The 21913-nt window shown below is 39.0% G+C and overlaps 4 protein-coding genes and 1 pseudogene across 4 annotated transcripts; 2 read left to right on the forward strand and 3 right to left on the reverse strand.

The window, feature by feature from the left end:
- The first annotated feature begins 642 nt into the window (after positions 1 to 642).
- LOC108844197 (oligopeptide transporter 1-like) lies at positions 643 to 2198 on the forward strand (annotated as a pseudogene).
- LOC130509256 (ER membrane protein complex subunit 8/9 homolog) lies at positions 2195 to 3806 on the reverse strand. The gene is made up of 5 exons (XM_057005025.1): positions 3474 to 3806; positions 3236 to 3382; positions 3100 to 3159; positions 2561 to 2727; positions 2195 to 2476 (listed from the first exon to the last, which is right to left on the reverse strand). The coding sequence occupies exons 1-5, from the start codon at positions 3687 to 3689 to the stop codon at positions 2446 to 2448; spliced, it is 621 nt and encodes a 206-aa protein (XP_056861005.1). The 5' UTR covers positions 3690 to 3806; the 3' UTR covers positions 2195 to 2445.
- Positions 3807 to 4745: 939 nt separating this feature from the next.
- LOC130509255 (heat shock protein 90-2) lies at positions 4746 to 7505 on the reverse strand. Its single transcript, XM_057005024.1, has 2 exons — positions 7309 to 7505; positions 4746 to 6886 (listed from the first exon to the last, which is right to left on the reverse strand). Exons 1-2 carry the CDS (start codon positions 7429 to 7431, stop codon positions 4910 to 4912), a joined length of 2100 nt encoding a protein of 699 aa, XP_056861004.1. The 5' UTR covers positions 7432 to 7505; the 3' UTR covers positions 4746 to 4909.
- Positions 7506 to 15233: 7728 nt separating this feature from the next.
- On the forward strand, positions 15234 to 17624 carry LOC130509692 (E3 ubiquitin-protein ligase At4g11680-like). The gene is made up of 4 exons (XM_057005870.1): positions 15234 to 15798; positions 16021 to 16506; positions 16582 to 16948; positions 17228 to 17624. Exons 2-4 carry the CDS (start codon positions 16037 to 16039, stop codon positions 17372 to 17374), a joined length of 984 nt encoding a protein of 327 aa, XP_056861850.1. The 5' UTR covers positions 15234 to 15798; positions 16021 to 16036; the 3' UTR covers positions 17375 to 17624.
- Positions 17625 to 19194: 1570 nt separating this feature from the next.
- LOC108847049 (heat shock protein 90-2) lies at positions 19195 to 21773 on the reverse strand. Its single transcript, XM_018620218.2, has 2 exons — positions 21572 to 21773; positions 19195 to 21336 (listed from the first exon to the last, which is right to left on the reverse strand). Exons 1-2 carry the CDS (start codon positions 21692 to 21694, stop codon positions 19360 to 19362), a joined length of 2100 nt encoding a protein of 699 aa, XP_018475720.1. The 5' UTR covers positions 21695 to 21773; the 3' UTR covers positions 19195 to 19359.
- Positions 21774 to 21913: the final 140 nt, after the last annotated feature.

Raw genomic sequence — 21913 nt, forward strand, 5'->3', positions numbered from 1 at the left:
GTATATTTAAATCAAATTTAATTTAGGAAAACAAATTAATATTTACCGAATATATAACATGTACTTTTTGCTTAATATATTGGAAAGTGATTTAGTGAACAATGAGAATATGGAAGGCTACTCTTAGAATATTTGGTTAAAAAAGATTCTTACAATCATGTTTAAAAAATATCAGTTTAGATATTTTTATAATCAAGTTTAAAAAATATCAGTTTAGATATTTGGTAAGATTCCATAATCTTAATTTAGAAATATAATTAAATGATTAAAAAATCTAGTGGCATAGACTTGTAATTATTTAGAAAAACTAAGGGTTAATTCTAATTTGTACTTCACTTTTAATAGATTAGATAACCACCTGCTTTTTTGACCAAAAAAAAAAAACCACATGCTTTAAACTTTAGTACAACCCAAATGTCAGAAGACAGTCCACATGATTTCGTCTGGCAAATAAAAATAAAATTAATAGTCCACCTGATTTAAATATATCTTCTTTTGTTATAAGATAATCTTTCTCGCTAGAAAAATGTACTTTTGAACAGCAGACATATAAATGTTCTTTCGAATATAATAAAATCACGAAAAAGTAAACAAAATGTATTTGAATTATTCATACCATCATTATACAAAAATTGATTGATTGAATCATATAATCGACCGGTTAGATATCTTTAATGGTTTCAGAATATTTGAACTATTTTTATATAAGAAAATAAATTCTAAATAATGTAAATTGTTTTTAAAAAGCACAAAAGGATAAATAATATTGGGAGGTCCCAAAACAAGATCTGACACAGATAGATGAAGAATGGGTTGTCATGTTCTCCAACACAAGTCCCACTTCTGAGAGAGAGAGATCTATAGTCTCTAACTAACTACTTACAACCAATCAACAGCTCACTGACAATTCCCTAACTTTTAATCATCTTTTCCAACAAAAGAAACTGAAAAAAACTGAGAACCTTTCAACTTTTAACATGCACAACGTTGTCTACGATTGAACAATTTGACTTTAGTTTGGTCTTACAGGTGGCTCAAGAACCAAACTCAACTTCACATTCTATTCCATAGCATTTGATGTTACACAGATAGTTCGTGAATAAATAAATAAAAAACAACAAGCCAGTGTATGGCACATTTAACTTCCCCATGAGCATTGATGAGGGTGTCTGATGCAAAAACCACTCGATCATTTGCTTCTCCTTATGATGGAAAGTAAGGAGCTTTCAACATCTTTTGGAGTACATGATACTCACTCTCTTAAAGCTTCTTTTGTGTTTGTTTGTTGTGTCTCAAGGTTTATATGGGGAAAGTGGAAGAAAGCAACGACATCAACAAAGAACAAGTTCGAAGATGTGCAGCCAGGGAAGTCATTAGTCAGTGTGGCTTTCAAGACCTACGGATACATCAGTATGTCTCAAGCCTTGAACTTTGTGGGAGACTTCAAGCTTGGTCACTACATGCAGATTCCTCCAAGATCTATATTCATCGTCCAGCTTGTTGCAACTGTGGTTTCATCGACAGTCTGCTTCGGAACAACCTGGTGGCTCATTACATCCGTCGAGAACATATGTAACACGGATTTGCTCCCAGTGGGTAGTCCATGGACTTGTCCCTGAGATGAAGTGTTTTACAATGCATCGATCATATGGGGAGTGATCGGTCCGAGGAGAATGTTTACCAAAGAAGGTATTTGTCCCGGGATGAACTGGTTCTTCCTCGTCGGCATCTTGGCTCCAGTTCCCTTCTGGTACCTGTCTAAGAAGTTCCCAGAGAAGAAATGGCTAAAACACATCCATGTTCCATTGATATTCTCTGCAGTATGCCCAATGCCACAAGCCAAGGCTGTACACTATTGGTCCTGGACCATCTTTGGGGTTGTGTCTACTACGTCTTCTTAAGAGTTGATGGGCGAGGCACAACTACATCCTCTCTGAAGCGCTTGATGCAGGTACTGCGATTATGGAAGTGTTGATATTCTTTGTGTTTCAGAACAATGACATGAGTTTTACCTGATTGGTGGGGGCTCGAGAATAGACCATTGCCCTCTAGTGCATTGCCCCACCGCCAAAGGTGTAGTCATTACAGGCTGTCCTGTGTTTTAAGGTTGATGCAGATAAGAGTGTTGCCCGAAAGGGTCATGTCCTTTAGGATTTAACTACTTACTTTTCAAAATTTGAGAAGAAGAACCAAATAAATCAAAGCTTTCATTTCAGCTATATAATCAAAGTGCAAACAAAGATATATAAACTAAGTGAATCACTAGAACAAGCCCCAAAAGATATCATTCAAATGATAAAACTAGGGTTTGAGATATGACCGTTGCGCAAGCTAAGATAATACTTGAACAAGATTCAAGGGAAATTGTAAACAAGGGTCATGTTTTTGTTTTCGACTGAAGATGATAAAAGCAAAACTCTGATAAGCTATAACACAAACCCGTCTTCAGTTGAAAAGTCCAGAGTTTAGCCAGTCCCTGCAATAACAATGAATAATAACAAGTGAGATGCTACCCATCGTCTACTTAAAGGTTGTAGCTTTTGCGGTTCATGTAGCTTACTTGGTGACATCATCAAGATGATCATCAAAATCTGTGACGACCTTCCATTTCTCAGATGAAATGTAATCTGACAAAACTACATTGGCCGATGGCTCTTTCAAGAGTAGCTTGCTTCCTCCATCAGTTCCAACAACTCTCCAGTTCTTGGAAGCATCTTTCACACAAAGCTAGCATATACAATAAACATAGAGTGTTACTAAACGGGAAAAAAAAAAAAAAAACTTGACCTATTAACAGCAGCTAAAAGAAAATTGCATCAAGCAGAAAGAAAAGGGCGAGAAAAGTGTTGATTGAAAGTAGTTGGTAGCACAGTTCAAAGTAGGTTGTCTAGAAACGTAGTCAATTAGCAGTATATTTATTTCCTATATAGCAATAACAACATAGAATACCTTCAAATGCCAAGAAGTTATACAGGTGTAGAATGACTTTCATATATATATGTATACTCCCTACTTAAATTGACAACATTTTGAAGTCTAATATCCATATGCTATACTAAGCTTTTCCAAAACTATTTGTTAAAGATGAGAAAAACAAACCTGCATCACAGGGCTTCGATCTTTACCCTTTGATAAGGCTTCAAGCTTTTTGTTGTCCAACTACAAAACAGAGATTAGACCTAGCGATTCAATAAAACTGCTTTGACCTGAAAAGCAGAGGAAAAGAGATTCAAACCAAGAGAATTGGCGCCTGGGGGAAATAGCGAGAGATGTGATCACCGACGTTCTTAGCCGCACCAGAGAGCTCCACATCGTCGAACCTCTCGTTGGCATGGAAGTAGCCAACAATACTCAAACCTTGAGCCACGTAATGCTCCTCTATCTAAACACATCAGATCCTAAGTTCTCTCTCCAATATTCAATTTCAAAACACTAGGTAATAAGAAGAAGAAGAAGAGAGGCGAGAGGCTGACCATGATGAGGGAGATCTCGAGAGGAGGGAGGAGAGCGAGGTTGGAGTGAAAGAGCGGCACGGAATCTGAGATCTCCACGACTCCTTCGTCCTTTGAGCTGATTCGACCGACGAGGACTCCGTTGACCGCCGCCGTTTTGTGGCGCAGAGAGTGGAGGACGAGTTTGATGTACGCGTTCTGTGAGATCTCGTACTTCAATTCTCCGTTGCCTCCCATCCCTTAACTCGATCCGGAGACTCACTGACTCAGTCCTAAGCCGCAATGTAATCGAGAGAGACGTTCTGAGATCAAACTTTTTTTTATCTTTTTTGTTAAACGACAGTGGAGCTGGATCCGGGTCGGCCCGACTTTGTACTGGATTCTCTTCAATTTTCAATACAGTTTTATGTTTTACAAAAAATGTACCCAGAAGTTATTGATGTTTCAAATTGCACCCTGTATTTCACTGTTTCATCAAATTTTCAAGTTGATTGGTTAAATGTATGTGGATATAATCTTAATATGTTTCTAAGTTTATTGATCTAAAATTTTAGTAGAAGGGTTTACTTCAACCAGTGTGTTATTGTTATTTGAGGAATTGTTAGGTGCTGCTAATACTAAACTTAAAACGTTTACTTGATTATATAAACCCATGCAATATTCTTCTTGTAAAAACTGTGACGGTAGTACTTTACTTACCAATGAACAAGATACATAGACTGTCCTACTCGTGCCCACTTCTACATTTTTACTGAAGCATATAACACACAAAGCTCATAACATGAATCAGTTTTACCAAACAATAGACAATAGATGCTAGAAGCGGTAACGGGAACAGATCAAAATATAGCATAACATGACTCGATCTAGAAATTCCTGAGACCAAAGTCGTCTTTCCCAAATAGCAAACATTATAATGCAAGAACAGTGGTCACTGAATTTACTAAGCAGAGAGCAGCAATGCGGAAAGAACTCGTCTGTCAAAATTAAGTATTCAAGTCTTCCAACTTATCTGCCTAATCACAGAAGACTAATAATGTTCATCACAAAAGCAAAATAGACTCGCAAACAGACAGACAGAAAACAAAGAAACCTGTAAACTGAAAACAAAGCAACCAGAGACCTTTTTCTCATGACACAGGAAGTGGGTTACTATGTTGTCTAAGCAAAGTATCTTCGCGTGTACAGACACTATCATTGCTTCTAGTTCAGAAAATAATCAAAGATAAGAATAGTCGGGTACTATCAACAATGCAAAAAAAACTCTGGATTTGCTAGAAACAAACCATCAAATTGCAAAACCCCCCTTCTTACTCAAAAGCCAAAGATAATAGTTCGTACAAAAAAGCAGATAATACTCTAGAAGAGAAGGAAAAAATACTGAAATAAAAGGTTCAAACGATAAAAAGGATCAGAGAAGTCCAGAAAAACCATCATCTGCAGCAAGTAGGCAGGATTTAGTCGACCTCCTCCATCTTGCTACCTTCAGCATCGGCATCATCCTCAAGCGGAGGCATCTCTGCATCGGCTTCCACTGCATCATCGTCATCAATGCTCAATCCCAGCTTCAACATCCTGTGGATTCTGCTCCCGAAGGTGTTGGGCTCGTCTAAGCTGAAACCTGAAGTGAGAAGGGCAGTCTCAAACAGGAGAAGAACAAGATCCTTCACCGACTTGTCATTCTTGTCGGCTTCAGCCCTCTTCCTCAGCTCGTCCATGATGGCATTCTCTGGGTTGATCTCCATTGTCTTCTTGCTCGACATGTAACCTCCCATGCTGCTGTCTCTCAAGGCCTGCGCTTTCATGATCCTCTCCATGTTTGCGGTCCAGCCGTATTCACCTGTTACCAGACAGCATGGTGAGTCCACAACACGGTCGGAGACAATGACCTTCTCGACCTTGTCACCAAGAACGTCCTTGATCACTTTGCAGAGTCCCTCAAACTTCTCCTTGAGCTCCTCCTTTTTCTTCTTCTCGTCTTCCGTCTCCCCCAGTTTCAGACCTTCCTTGGTTGCAGACACGAGCTTCTTTCCCTCAAATTCCTTGAGCTGGCCAATGGCATACTCATCGATGGCATCAACCATGTAGAGAACCTCGTACCCTTTCTTCTTGAGCTTCTCAAGGAATGGAGAGTTCTCAACAGCCTTTTTGCTCTCACCGGTGATGTAGAAGATATCTTCCTGACCTTCCTTCATCCTTGTCACATAGTCCTTGAGGCTGGTCAACTCATCACCGCTCTTGGTTGAATGGTAGCGGAGCAACTCAGCGATCTTGGTTCTGTTCTGAGAGTCCTCGTGGATGCCAAGCTTCAGATTCTTTGAGAAAGCTTCGTAGAACTTGTTGTAGTCCTCCTTGTTCTCAGCAATCTCAAAGAAGAGCTCCATGCACTTCTTCACGAGGTTCTTGCGGATGACCTTAAGGATCTTGTTCTGCTGCAACGTCTCTCTTGAGATGTTGAGAGGGAGATCTTCAGAGTCGACAATACCCTTGACAAATCCAAGGTACTCGGGAATGATATCCTCGCAGTTGTCCATGATGAAGACACGACGGACGTAGAGCTTGATGTTGTTGGGCTTCTTCTTAGTGTCAAAGAGATCAAAAGGAGCTCTCTTGGGAACAAAGAGAACAGCCTTGAACTCGAGCTGACCTTCAACCGAGAAGTGCTTCACGGCCAAGTGCTCTTCCCAGTCGTTGCTGAGGCTCTTGTAGAAAGCAGCGTACTCCTCCTTGTTGATCTCTTCAGGCTTCCTCATCCAAATTGGCTTCTGCTTGTTCACCAAATCCCACTCGTGGGAAACCTCCTTAATCTTCTTCTTTTTCTTTTCCTCCTTTTCTTTCTCCTCATCTACTTCCTCAACCTTTCCCTCCTCGTCCTTCTTCTCTTCCTCATCCTCGTCATCAGAGATCTCCTTCTCAATAGTCTTCTCGATCCACAACGAGATAGGGTAGCTGATGAACTCAGAGTGCTTCTTGACCAAATCCTTAAGCCTCCTCTCCTCAAGGTACTCCAACTGATCCTCCTTGAGGTGAAGGACCATCTTAGTACCCCTACCAAGACTCTCACCAGAGGTGTCTCTGGTCACAGTGAAAGACCCACCAGCCTGAGACTCCCACACGTACTGCTCGTCATCATTGTGCTTGGTGGTGACGATGACCTTGTCAGCGACCAAGTAAGCAGAGTAAAAACCAACACCAAACTGCCCAATCATGCTAACGTCAGCACCAGCAGCCAAAGCCTCCATGAACTCCTTGGTACCAGACCTCGCAATAGTTCCAAGGTTGTTGACCAAATCGGCCTTGGTCATACCGATACCACTATCGATGATGGTCAAGGTGTTGTTAGTCTTGTCAGGAATGATGTGAATGAAAAGCTCTGGCTGTCCATCAAGCTTGCTCTTATCGGTCAATGACTCGAATCTGATCTTGTCCAAAGCCTGTTTCACAAGATCAAAACCATTTAAGTAACAAACACATAGAACGTATACAAACACATAGAACGAAACTCAACCTATATCTCGTAGAATCAATTCACAACTACTTCAAGTCAAATCGGTAGCAATACTATACATCTGAGTTCCTTATTTCAATCAAAAACTACTTCACCAGAGTAAGATCCGAACGATAAGTAATAAATACACAGAACTTATACAAACAAACAGAATCCATATTAGATTGAAGATCCGTTTATCTAAAAAGACGAAAACCAAATTCATCGAAGCTCAGCAACGCTAAATCTAAGACGACAGATTCGATATCGTAGAGTTCCCTAATCCAATTTTCATATCGGAGATAACAGCAACACTAATCAAAACCTAATATACAGATCGATCCAGGAGAAAGTAAGAGAGAGACTTACATCGGAGGAGTTACTGATGAGCTCACGAAGGAAGATCTCCTTGTTGCTGTAGAAGGTATTGATGATGAGGGAGAGCAACTGGTTGATCTCCGCTTGGAAAGCAAAAGTCTCGGCGTCTGCCATTGTTGCTGCTTATCGAGGAGAGATCTAGGGTTTATGAAGGGAAGAGAGAGAGCAGCCAAGTAGATATGAAGACTTGTGGGTGGTAGTAGTGCATATATATACCCATACAATATAGAATTTCTAGATCCTTCTCTTTCTGAGATCCATTACGCTAATATGTTAATTTTACAAAAAAAAAACAATTTGGGCCCCGTTTCACCCAAAATATTTTGGGCCCAATAATTATGGGTCATACATATTAGGCTGTAGTTTGCTTCTTTTCGGTCAATCGTCAGTTTTTCTTCTTCAAATTTTAGATATCTTACACGTAGTTGATAATACCGAAATTACCAAATTTAAGCATACTATTGTTGTTTGTTATTTTTGTGTCGTAAATATTTTAAGTTTGGTCCTGAATCCAAATTTTCGAAATTAAAGTTTTGAATCCATTTAAGTATTTCACTAGTTTCATTTATAACCTTTTTTGGATCAAGTTGGGTTTTATTTAACATATTCGTGGGGTTTATCCGTCCCTAGTGATTTTGGTGTGACAAGGTTTAAGTTTGTTGTGTTATCCGCACCAACCTTAACTCAAAACTCAGTCAAACCCTATACTCAGGCACGACCCTGCTATAAGGCAACTAAAGCATCTGCTTTAGGCCACAAAATATAGAGAACATATTAAGACCACATGTCACCGAGTATTAGTTAGATCAGATGGTTTAGTAGTTTAATTTGAGTTAGCATATCGTAGTTCTCTCTTTCTTTTGTCCAACGTAGTTTTAATTTTTACCATTCGGTGATTATATATTTTTGTATTGGTTGACTGTTACTATTTATTGTTGGTATTTGTATAAGAGGCCACATAATTTTTTTTTTGCGCTTTAGGCCACCCCAAATTATGGGACGGCACTGCCTATACTAACGGACGGTGATATGTGTGAAAGTAATGTCGATCCGGATTGCAATAACTAGACTTAGCAATAACCACCAAAAACAAAAGGGCCGTGTGGCTATAGCTAAGATGAATGGGATTTCAAGTTAGCTAGCGGTATTATCCACGTGTCTATGTGTTCGTGGGAAGCCAAGCCACGTGTTAGGCTTTGATGCTGCCTTGGAGTTTCCTTTGTTTCCTACAAAAGTATAAAATAATAATTGGTCAATGTTCATGAAATATCCTCATTCTAAAGTAATCATGTTCTTTATGCTCGTGATTAAGAAAAAAGTAATCATGTTCTTTATTTCTCCATTGGTCCCTTGTATTGTTTCTCAACGATAATTGTATGAACTCAAAGATCAATAAGAACTTGTCTCTTCTTATTAACTCAAACTCAAACTCACAATGCTTTAGAAAACTATCACAAAAACTAAAGCTCTCAATCACAATCTCAAAAACTCTAACTACAATGCCCTATACGACATTGTATATATAGCCCCATGTTTATCCTAATCCTAATGGTAACAACACAACTTGATCCTTATCTCTTAAAAGACCTAAACCCATTATTATTAGGATAACTTGCATTTTAAGCTAACTTCAAGCTTACTCCAACATTCTCCCTTTTAAGCTTGGAGTTCTTGGAGTTCTTGTCTTCAACATCACGCACGCCTATGAGTTCCCGCATCTCTTGATACTTAGCTCTCCCAAGAGCTTTGGTTAGTATGTCTGCTTTTTGCTCGCTTCCCGGTATGTGATCAACCTCCATCAAACCTTTCTCAACGCACTCCCTTATGAAATGAAATCTGGTGTGAATGTGCTTGCTGCGCCCATGGAACACCGGATTTCTCGTAAGTGCTATTGCTGATCGGTTATCTATCTGTATGACTGTCTTCTCGCCTGATACTCCAACGATTTCTCTGAGCAAATCTTGAAGCCAAATGGCCTGTCTTGCTGCTTTTGTACCTGCCATAAACTCAGCCTCGCAAGAAGACAATGCAACTGTATCCTGTTTTTGTGAACACCATGTAATGGGACTATTTCCAAGATAGAAAATATGTCCTGTTGTGCTTCGTCCATCGTCTGCGTCCACATTATGGCTTGAGTCACTATATCCTATCAATTTTGCTGCACCTCTTCCTGTCTTCTCGAATGTTATACCATAAGCCATAGTACCCTTTAGATACCTCAGACACTGCTTCATTGCCGCTCCATGAGATACTCTCGGACTTGCCATATATCTGCTCAACACGCCTACACAATATGACATATCAGGGCGTGTATGTAGAAGATAACGAAAACATCCAATGATCCTTCTGTAATACGTTGCATCTATCTCCTTTTCTTCCTCAGACTTGGCTAACTTGAGACCTGGTTCCATAGGTATATGCGCAGGATTGCAGTCTTTCATGTCTGCTTCTTCTAAGATCTTCTGTGCATAACGTTTCTGACTCAGAGTTATTCCATTTACGCCTTGTATCACCTCAATTCCTAGATAGTATGATAGCCTTCCAAGATCACTCATTTCAAATTTACTTGCCATCTCCCCTTTAAACTCAGTGATCATCTTCATACATGTTCCAGTGATGAATAAATCATCAACATATACTGCCACAACCAGAAGCTTCTCTTTCATCTCCTTCCTGTAAACCGATGGTTCTTTAAGGCATCTAGTGAAACCAAAACCGAGTAGTATCTTGTTTAGTTTATCATTCCACGCCCTAGGTGCTTGTTTCAAGCCGTATAACGCTTTTTTTAGCTTATAAACCTTCTGCTCATTACCCTTTACTTCAAAACCCTCCGGTTGCATAACATATACGGTCTCCTTCAGGTCCCCGTGCAAGAACACAGTCTTTACATCGAGATGATGAATTTCCCAACTATTTGCAGCCGCCAAGTTAATAAGCAACCGTATACTCTCGATCCTAGCCACAGGTGCAAAGACCTCTTCATAGTCTATCCCATACCTTTGAACATAACCCTTAGCAACAAGCCGAGATTTGTATTTGTTTATGCTCCCATCTGAGTTTCTTTTAATCTTGAATACCCACTTTAAGTCTATTGGCTTTGCTCCTGGTGGAAGATCCACAAGTTCCCACGAGTCAAGCTTCGTGATACTATAAATCTCTGCTTCACATGCTTGCATCCACTCCTTATACTTCTTGGCCTCTTCGAAACTGGTTGGCTCGTTATTGAGACACATTAGTAGTCTCTCACCTTCTTCTTCTGACAAGAACAGAACATAATCCTCTAGATACTTAGGTTGTCTCACCGTTCGTGAAGACCTTCTCAGACCTCCAGCTTCAAACGCATCATCTTCGCCAATCTCATCCTCATCTTCCTCCTCGTCTTGAGGAATAACTTCATCCTCTTTCTCTGCCACGCTCTGCTCTGTTTTGAGCTCTGTTTCATGATCTTCTTCGTATAAGCCATGATTCCCAAAAACTCCTACTGTGATCTTGAAACTTCCCGTGTTACTCGAATCAGATGTCGTTGAGCTCCAGTTCCATTGTTTTGACTCGTCAAACACTACATCTCTACTCACGACAATCCTCCTTGTATTCGGATCGAACATGCGATAGGCCTTAGAGCCAGGCTCTGTTCCGAGATGCACAAGCATTCTAGATCGATCATCCAACTTTCTTAGTAGCTTTGCTTCCACCTTGGCATAACCTATGCAACCAAACACCTTCAAGTGACCAATGTTAGGTTTCATTCCTCGTAAAACTTCATAAGGTGTCTGATCTCGTATCACTCTGGTTGCCACTCGATTCAATAGGTAAGTAGAATGTCTTACTGCTTCTCCCCATAGGTAATTTGGTACTGACATATGCTTCATAATACTTCTTGTCATCTCCATTAAAGTGCGGTTTCGTCGCTCCACAACGCCGTTTTGTTGTGGACTATACGGAGCAGTAAGATGTCTCTTAATCCCTTCATTACTGCAGAAAGCATCAAACTCTCGAGACACGAATTCTCCTCCTCTGTCAGTCCTGAATGTTTGGATCCGCTTCTTTGTCTCGTGTTCTACCATTCGTTTAAAACTCTTGAACTTGTCGAAAGCATCGCTCTTCTCTTTCATTAGAGCTGTCCACATGTACCAGAGCAATCATCAATAAGCACAAGTATATATCTGTTTCCTCCACCTGTACTTGGCGTAATAGGGCCACACAAATCGCCATGTATAAGCTCAAGGACACAAGATGCTCGATAACTTGTTGCTTTTGGAAAAGCATGTCTTGCTTGTTTCCCAAGCATACAAGATCCACAAACTTTTGCTTCGATATCTATGTTTGGAATGCCAACAACCAGTTCTCGTTTTATCATTGATCTCATAGTTTCTAGATTGATGTGACCAAGTCTAGAGTGCCATCTACTTGAATCACTCGTCTTTGTAGATAGGTAGCACATTGCATCTTTTAATCCCATACGCACTTTGTATAACCTGTTCTTTCCTCTTGTTGCTCTTACTATCAGCTTTCCATCACGATCATGCATTATAAGCTCCTCTCCTTTCATTCTTACATCGCAACCCGATTCTGTTGCTTGGCCAAGACTGATGATATTACTCTTCAGATCAGGGATAAAGTATACATCTGTAATCCTTCTTGCTTCTCCGTTTCTATCAGTAAACTCAATAGTCCCTTTTCCCTTTATATCAATCCTCGAGTCATCGCCAAAACGAACTTTTCCTGTCACAGAATCATCAATAGTAGAGAAATAACGCTTATCGCCACTCATGTGGTTACTTGCTCCGTTATCAAGGTACCAGACATCGACATCACTGTTGTTCTCTTCGTATCTGCTTGGTACTACTTTCTTTTCATTCAAATAGACCACTTCGTGCATCATGAGTTCGTCGGCTTCTTGCGTCTCATTATGTTCTGCATCTTGGACCTCTTGTAGCTTTAGTAGTCTATCTGGACATTGAGCAACATAGTGTCCAACTTTGTCACATCTGAAACAGGTAATTCTAGATGCATCTCTAACTCCATTATATGCTCCACCATTGTATCTTCCTCGTCCTCGTCCTCTGTTATACGCACGTCCTCCTCTGTTTCTGCCTCTGTAATCATTATAGTTATCTCGGTTTTGTTGTCCATCACCTCGAGATGACAGAGCTTCAGCACGAGAAGTCTGCGTTTCATTACTAGCATACATTAACTTGCTTTGGTCTTCTTGTGTATCCTCTTTGTCAGTGCCTATTCTCTCCTCGTATACCTTCATCCGACCAATAATATCCTCAAAGCTTGTAGTCTTAAGATCCAAAACTTGCTCTAGAGCTGCCACTATATGTATATAATTTTTCCTTGGCAAGCTCTTGAGAAACTTCTTAACAAGTTTAGGTTCTTCTATCTCTTCTCCTAAAGCTGCCGACTTTGATGATATCTCTGCAAGTTTTCCTGCAAAATCGTCTATAGTCTCTGTCTCTTTCATCGTAAGCCGATCAAAATCAGCCATTAATGTCTGCAACCTTGCTTCTTTAACTCTTTCTGCTCCAACATGACGAGTCCTTATAGCCTCCCAGATTTTCTTCGCGGTATCGAGTTCTCCTACTTGAAGTACGAGTGCCTCTGGTATTGCCTGAAACAATAGTGCCATAGCCATATTGTTTTTCTTCTGATCAGCTGTATCAGTCTCTATGATGTCCCAGACTTCATGTACCTTAAGCAGGATTTTCATCCTCATAGCCCACACCGTATAGTTTGTTGCAGTAAGGACAGGACACTTTATCGACGAACTCCCCTCCTTAGGTTTAGAACCAGACACAATTATATCTCCCATTGAATCGTCTTGCTCTGATACCAATTATTGTTTCTCAACAATAATTGTATGAACTCAAAGATCAATAAGAACTTGTCTCTTCTTATTAACTCAAACTCAAACTCACAATGCTTTAGAAAACTATCACAAAAACTAAAGCTCTCAATCACAATCTCAAAAACTCTAACTACAATGCCCTACACGACATTGTATATATAGCCCCATGTTTATCCTAATCCTAATGGTAACAACACAACTTGATCCTTATCTCTTAAAAGACCTAAACCCATTAGTATTAGGATAACTTGCATCTTAAGCTAACTTCAAGCTTACTCCAACACCTTGTCGACGAGACCGACATATATACATGGTCGACGATGAACGCAGAGAAAAACATGATTTAAGTTCGAAGCTTTGAAATTTGATTAGACCTTATGAAATGAACACTAAACAAAACTGATTAGATCTTATGAAATGAATACTAAACAAAACTATATACTTATAAAAAGAAGATTAAATTAAATTATCCTATTCAACGTGTATATCAAAGAGTATACTGTATCAGTACCGGTTCTGAGATATTCATGGTCCAATACGAAATATAAAACTGAGGTCCTTAGATAATATATAAAAAAATCTGTCGATAAAAACTCAAGTCTATAATAAAAAAATTACAATATCCTCAAACTAATAAAAATTATCAGTTCTTAAATATAGATATTCTTGCATTTTTTTCTGCAAAATCATCCATCAAACTCTCGTACTCAAAGTTCTTTTTTTAATTCACTCATGTTTAATAACATAAAAAGTATATCCTTCCTTAATCCTTACTTATCGACAATATATAATATAGTACATATAACAAAATTTATATGTTTATAATTAATACTAATAGAAAAATTAGGCCTTAAAATTTTACAAAATTAATAGGCCACATACAGATGTTTCTAAAGTTTGTGGTCAAAGCCGGGCCTGTACTGTATACAAGTATTTAGTTTTAACTACAAAGTGTAATATGTCATTATTCGATGGATCTAGTATCGTAGTTCCTTTAAGGTTTTAATGGATAAAAATTAAAATGGCTTTTGTCTTTTAGATAAAGTTAAAATACAGTTTGGATCGTGCGTCGTCAGTGTCAACTGGTAGTACTTACTATTTTTAGAGATATACCATGCATACAGCATAGTCATTTAGCTTATACACTATTTCCAATCTCGAAATTTCAACTAGTATGTGAATGGTGTCAAAATACAATATAAGAAAGTCAACATTTTAGAATGATTGACCAACGGAACCAGAATACTAGTGCTAAAGTGCTTATAATTTTCACAGATGCAGAACTAAATTCTGTTTTGAATACTCTAGGTTTCAACATATACGTGGATAGTATTCACATAATTGACTTTAAAACTTTGCGAAACTTCAGAGTTTCAATTCATTATTTTTAAGTTCAAAAAAAAAATTCATTATTTCATTCAAAATTGATTCCTCTTTTATTCTTTTTAATCATGTACTTTCACAATTATCATATGACAAAAAAAAACTCAATAATGGGACAAAAGCCTTTTTCAAAAAAATTAAAAATAATAATGGGACAAAAGACAACGTGGAAACTGAAAGAAAGAGAGGGAATGGGCTCCACTCCACAACGTAAATGATAGAAACTCTTCTGGTTGAGATTAGTTAGCCAACCATCCCCCACTCCTTCCCATTTCCTCCCGCCAGATTATACAATCTTGTTGTCAAGCTAGTAATCTTAAACATCATTTCTCTATATAATTAATTTCCAATAAAAAGTATATATATTTGAATTAACATAATTACATATATAGATTCACTGAATTGAACAATAATTATCCATTTACAGGGTTAAGTTATGTACGTAGAGGACAAATATTTTGTGGTTTTTATACTATATTTTAATTAAAATTCAATATCGCTATAGTTGGGAAATGATCAGCATAATAAAAAGCGAGAAAGATTTTTCTGTTATAACAAACGAGATTTGTCATATGGTGAATTTTGAATTGATGACTTCATCTAGATGTTCTTCTTATCCATTTCTTTTTTAAAAAGAAAAATTGTATAAATAAAAACAAAACAGAAAAATCAATAAAATATATTTCCCTTTCCTCTCAATGCTAGAGAGAGAGAGAACAGAGTAGAGAGAGAAGGGGTCTGCGTTGGCGGTTGAAAGAAGCAGTTGCTATCTAAACATTGCTTCGTATAAACAAAACCTCAGGTGTTAGATTAGGCCAACGTTCTCTTCCTCTCTTCATCTCCCTTTCTTTCATTCTCTTCAAACCAAAGCAAACAAAACAAACCACAACATCAAAAGAGTTTCTTTCTTATAAAAAAATATATAAACAATCCTCTTGTTATGGTTTGATTCTTGGTCGCCATCTCTTGCCCAACTTCACCTTCCCTGACATAAACACAACACCTTCCTTATATTTCCTTGTTATAATCTTTTTCTTTTGTTCCTGTCTTCTCAATCTTTTCTCCTATATTAGAAACAAGTTCTCCCTCTAAAACCTAGCTATTTCATTTCTGACAAAAGCTTATCTCTGTACTCAAAGCTTAGGCTACTAGGTAGTTTCCTTTTGTGAAATAGATTCCTCTATTTTGGGAAATCGTGGAGTTCGTGTACGGAGCTGAGTTTGCTTTTTTTGGTGGTTGCAAATAAGGTATATAGTTTTTTCATGTGTTTTTATTATTGTTAAGTCATGTAAACTTCGTGATATTCTTTCTTTAGTTTCTATTATTGTTAGTGTTTTCTTTTTCATGATATTTTCGTTTATATACTTTCAAGTTTCATGTGTGTGCTCACAACTTATAAACTTTCACAAGTTTGATATTTTCTTATGTTCAATCTTTTCTTCTCTGAATGTCTAAATAAAATATTGAAGGCTTGGAAAACTTCCAATGGATGAATCATCTTCCAATATTATCTCCATAACTATTTCATCATCTTCTTCCTTGAGTACCACGCCACCACGAGGTGATAACACTCATGCGTCTGCCTCTGTTCAAGAGAGGTCCTTCTACTTGAGGTTTGCTATGAGGGTATCTAGAGCTAGATGGTTTATCTTCTTGAGGAGAGTGTTTCACTACCAAAACGGATCAAGATCAGATCTAGGCGCGAATCCTTTTAATTCCACCACGTGGATGATGTATGAGATGATAGCTCTGCTTGTTCAGCTTACTGTGATAACACTCACACTAGCTATCTCAAAAGAAGAGAGACCTATTTGGCCAGTGAGGTTATGGATCACAGGTTATGATGTGGGATGTCTCCTCACTCTCATGCTGTTGTATGGTCGGTTTCGCCAACTAAACCAAGGAAACTGGTTTGTCGATATTGAGCAGCAACATAGAGGCAGAGATGAAACTAGGTAACTTATATTTTTTTGATTTTGTTTTGCAAGATCATGAAGTTGTGTTAAAATTTTGAATGTTGTAACTTCCAGGAGCTCTCATTTAATGAACAGATGCAGAACGTCTCTAGAGCTTTTCTTTGCGATTTGGTTTGTGGTTGGGAATGTTTGGGTGTTTGATTCTAGATTTGGTTCTTTCAACCATGCTCCCAAGCTTCACGCCCTATGCGTCTCTCTTCTTTCTTGGAACGCTCTCTGCTACTCTTTTCCTTTTCTTCTCTTCCTTTTCCTATGTTGCCTTGTCCCTCTCTTTAGTAGCCTACTTGGATACAACATGAACATGGGATCTTCAGACAGAGGTGCATCTGATGACCAAATCTCTAGTCTCCCTAGCTGGAAACACAAACGAGTCGACAACAATGCTTCTGATTCTGACTCAGCTCCTAAGACTGATGATCCGGTAAGTAATACTCCTTTGACTCATATAAAAACCAGACCCATTTTCTCTTAGGACAGAGTCATCGCAGAGTAAACCATTCCTGGTTTAGCAAAGATTGAATACCTGGTTAATCAAATCAATCAGATGTCAAATGATGATATACCGGAACTGGTTTATATAATTATAATGGCTCTGTTTGATCCATCTAAGTAGGCTGATATCAAATGCTGTCTATCATTAGGCTGACATATATATAAGACACAAAATGAGTAGATTTTTATATTTATTTTTGATATGCAGGAGTGTTGTATATGTTTGGCGAAGTATAAAGACAAGGAAGAAGTAAGGAAGCTTCCATGTTCACATAAGTTCCACCTGAAGTGTGTAGATCAATGGCTTCGTATCATCTCTTGTTGTCCTCTCTGCAAACAAGATCTTTTCAGATGAAAAACGAAAAAAAACTAAAGCAGACAAGAGCTCATGAGAGTAAAATCTATGGTTTTATAGTTTTTTGTTGGTTTCTTCTTTAAAAGGTTTTTGTTTTTGTTTTTGTTTTTATTTGAAGCAAGTAGGTTACTTGTGTGAGTGCCATAAGTTTTGTACAGGAATAGCTCACCAGTAACCGTAAAGGATTGTGAGATTATACACCAAAATGCCACAACATTTATAAAAATCTTGATATATAGTGTTCACACTTCATATGGTTATTTCTCATTATGCCCTGTGTTTTAGTTTTATCTGCTAATACAATCATATGTTACCTCTCAGTGGATTTACCTAAACCATGTAACTACATAAGCTTTCAAACTAATTTTGTAGTTATCAAATTCACAGTAATATACCTTTAACTGGTGTACGTTCAGTTAGAATACCTGATTTTCATGTTGGATATAAAGTTTGGTTAACAAGGCATCATAACATTCTGAGATGACTGACTTCAGCAATCAGGTGCTTTAATTTAGGTTTGAATTCCCATACTACAAATAGGGAACACCATTTTTGGATGATTTTTTTAGTTAAAACTTACAACATCTCAAAATAAAACAGTTTTAGAGTTTAGTTTCAGTAATTAAATTTCGTTTTATTCATTCATTTCTCTAATCATTTGACGAGTCATGCACAAATGTGTAAATGTGTAACCAGAAAACAAGAATATAGCCACCAAGTCAAATACTTCCCTAATACTAACCACCCAGTCATATACTTCCCTTATACTAACCACCCGAATCTTTGAAAAAGCAGTTTGTCAACAACCTTACAACGACTATTTTTAGTTGCCTTGAATCACAAGTTTCCATATAATAACCACAGATACACTTCTAGTCTTATGAAACAACAACGCAAATCGTTCATCAAAACCACTGCGAGAGAATGCCCTTCAACTCTAGTTCTTGGAGAATCTGTGGCGGAGAAGTGTTCCATAAGTTTAGCGAAGATCATATCCAAACCTTCTGCCTTGTCGTCTTTCATCGGAAGACAGCTCATGACACTGGCGGGTTCGGGTTCTATTCAGATCGTCTTTCACTTGATCGGATATAAAAACAAAAACAAACGTTACACGGTTCCGTAATGAGTACAAATTAAGGGCTCGATTAAAACGTGGCCGTATAATAAATACAGGGCATTATTAACACAGGCACCACAAAATTGCTTCTCTGGTTTCCTTCTTTTCATTCTCGATGAAGTCTAGTAAAATAAAAGAGCAAGCTGCTAGACTATTGTTTCATTGAGTTTACAACCTGTGTTTTTGTTATTCGAGGAATTATTAGGTGCTATTACTATACATGAAACTTTCGCTTGATCAAATAGTCATGCAATATTATTACTAACACTAAGAAACATCAACTCTCCCCCTTCTACATTCTCATTGTAGCATAAACACAAAGCTCAAACACGACACAGTAGAGAATAGACGCGATGCGTGAAGCTATCACAGGGACATGTCAAAATGATAAAAGAGGCATAACTACTCAACTTAGATATAATATAACAATATTCTATCAAGAATTCCAGAGACCAAAGTCATCTTACAGAGAGTACCAACATTTTTACCGCAAAAGAAACTCACGACAGCAACTATAAGGCTATAACAACGCCAGTAGATCTATTTAGAAGAGATTAGCAATGCAAATAGCAGTAGGATACTTTAATTTTCCTTGTCTAAGCTAGTGTCTTTGCTTGTGCAGGACACTATCAATTTCACAAAAATATAATCAAGATCAGGAGGATTATATCAACCCTTCAATAGGTGGACCGGACTTGCTAGAAACACTAAAAAGTTCCTTAGATAGAAGCAGAAAATTAATAGTTCTGAGAAAAAAACTACATCGCTAATAGCGTACTTAAAAACCACAAAATAATAGTTCAACGACGGAAAGGAAAAACAAGAGATACGAGAAAACCATCATCTGAGGTCAGTCATTAGGAAACATTTAATCAACCTCCTCCATCTTGCTACCTTCAGCATCAGCGTCATCTTCAAGTGGAGGCATCTCTGCATCAGCTTCCACAGCATCATCATCATCAATGCTCAGTCCAAGCTTCAACATCCGGTGGATTCTGCTCCCGAAAGTGTTTGGCTCGTCTAGGCTGAATCCAGAAGTGAGAAGAGCAGTCTCAAAGAGGAGCAAAACAAGATCTTTCACAGACTTGTCATTCTTGTCGGCTTCAGCTCTTTTCCTCAGCTCGTCCATGATCGCATTCTCTGGGTTGATTTCCATTGTCTTCTTGGAAGACATGTAACCACCCATGCTGCTGTCTCTCAAAGCCTGGGCTTTCATGATCCTCTCCATGTTTGCGGTCCAGCCGTATTCACCCGTCACCAGACAGCAAGGTGAGTCAACAACACGGTCAGAGACAATAACCTTCTCGACCTTGTCACCAAGAACATCCTTGATCACTTTGCAGAGTCCTTCGAACTTCTCCTTGAGCTCCTCCTTTTTCTTCTTCTCGTCCTCTGTCTCTCCCAGTTTCAATCCTTCCTTGGTTGCAGACACGAGCTTCTTTCCCTCAAACTCCTTGAGCTGGCCAATGGCATACTCATCGATAGCATCAACCATGTAGAGAACTTCATACCCTTTCTTCTTGAGCTTCTCAAGGAATGGAGAGTTCTCCACAGCCTTCTTGCTCTCACCGGTGATGTAGAAGATATCTTCCTGACCTTCCTTCATCCTTGTCACGTAGTCCTTGAGGCTGGTCAACTCATCACCGCTCTTGGTCGAGTGGTAACGGAGCAATTCAGCGATCTTGGTTCTGTTCTGGGAGTCCTCGTGGATACCGAGCTTCAGATTCTTAGAGAATGCTTCGTAGAACTTGTTGTAGTCCTCCTTGTTCTCAGCAATCTCAAAGAAGAGCTCCATGCACTTCTTCACGAGGTTCTTGCGGATGACCTTAAGGATCTTATTCTGCTGCAACGTCTCTCTTGAGATGTTGAGAGGAAGATCTTCGGAGTCAACGATACCCTTGACAAAGCCAAGGTACTCGGGGATGATGTCTTCGCAGTTGTCCATGATGAAGACACGACGGACGTAAAGCTTGATGTTGTTGGGCTTCTTCTTGGTGTCAAAGAGATCAAAAGGAGCTCTCTTGGGAACAAAGAGAACAGCCTTGAACTCGAGCTGTCCTTCAACCGAGAAGTGCTTCACGGCCAAGTGCTCTTCCCAGTCGTTGCTGAGGCTCTTGTAGAAGGCAGCGTACTCCTCCTTGTTGATCTCCTCAGGCTTCCTCATCCAAATTGGCTTCTGCTTGTTCACCAAATCCCACTCGTGAGAAACCTCCTTAATCTTCTTCTTTTTCTTTTCCTCCTTTTCTTTCTCTTCATCAACTTCCTCAACCTTTCCCTCCTCGTCCTTCTTCTCTTCCTCATCTTCATCATCAGAGATCTCCTTCTCAATGGTCTTCTCGATCCAAAGAGAGATAGGGTAGCTGATGAACTCAGAGTGCTTCTTGACCAAGTCCTTAAGCCTCCTCTCCTCAAGGTACTCCAACTGATCCTCCTTAAGGTGAAGGACCATCTTTGTGCCCCTACCAAGACTCTCACCAGAGGTGTCTCTTGTCACGGTGAAAGACCCACCAGCCTGAGACTCCCACACGTACTGCTCGTCATCATTATGCTTGGTGGTGACAATGACTTTGTCAGCAACCAAGTAAGCAGAGTAGAAACCAACACCAAACTGCCCAATCATGCTAACGTCAGCACCAGCAGCCAACGCCTCCATGAACTCCTTGGTACCAGACCTCGCAATGGTTCCAAGGTTGTTGACCAGATCAGCCTTGGTCATACCGATACCACTATCAATAATGGTCAAGGTGTTGTTAGTCTTGTCAGGAATGATGTGAATGAAAAGCTCTGGCTGTCCATCCAACTTGCTCTTATCGGTCAAGGACTCGAACCTAATCTTGTCCAACGCCTGTTTAACCAGAATCAGATCAGAACCAATAAGTAACAATCGCACAAAACGCAAACAGCGTATACAAACGCATCGAGCGAAATTCAATAAGAATCAATCCAAAATCAATTCACCTCACATCGCTAGCAACACTATAGCCAAGAGTTCTCTATTTCAATCGGAGAGAACAACAACACTAATCAAAACCTAATCTACAGATCGATCTACAAAACATAGGAGAAAGCAAGAGACTTACATCGGAGGAGTTACTGATGAGCTCACGAAGGAAGATCTCCTTGTTGCTGTAAAAGGTGTTGATGATGAGGGAGAGCAATTGGTTGATCTCGGCCTGGAAGGCAAAAGTCTCGGCGTCTGCCATCGTCGCCTGCTTATCGGAGAGAGATCTAGGGTTGGGGTTTATCTAGGAGACGCAATAAAGGAGAGAGTAGATGCGAAGTAGTGAAGAGAGAAGTTACGTATATATACACATGCCTTATAGGGTTTCTAGATCCTTCTGAGATCCATTATGCTTAACTTGCTACTTTGAAATGAGTTGGGCCCAATAATCTTGGAGGTGTAACTTAGGGGTCAATGTGTT

Source organism: Raphanus sativus, chromosome 3, assembly GCF_000801105.2.
Source record: "Raphanus sativus cultivar WK10039 chromosome 3, ASM80110v3, whole genome shotgun sequence".
Lineage (NCBI taxonomy): Eukaryota > Viridiplantae > Streptophyta > Magnoliopsida > Brassicales > Brassicaceae > Raphanus > Raphanus sativus.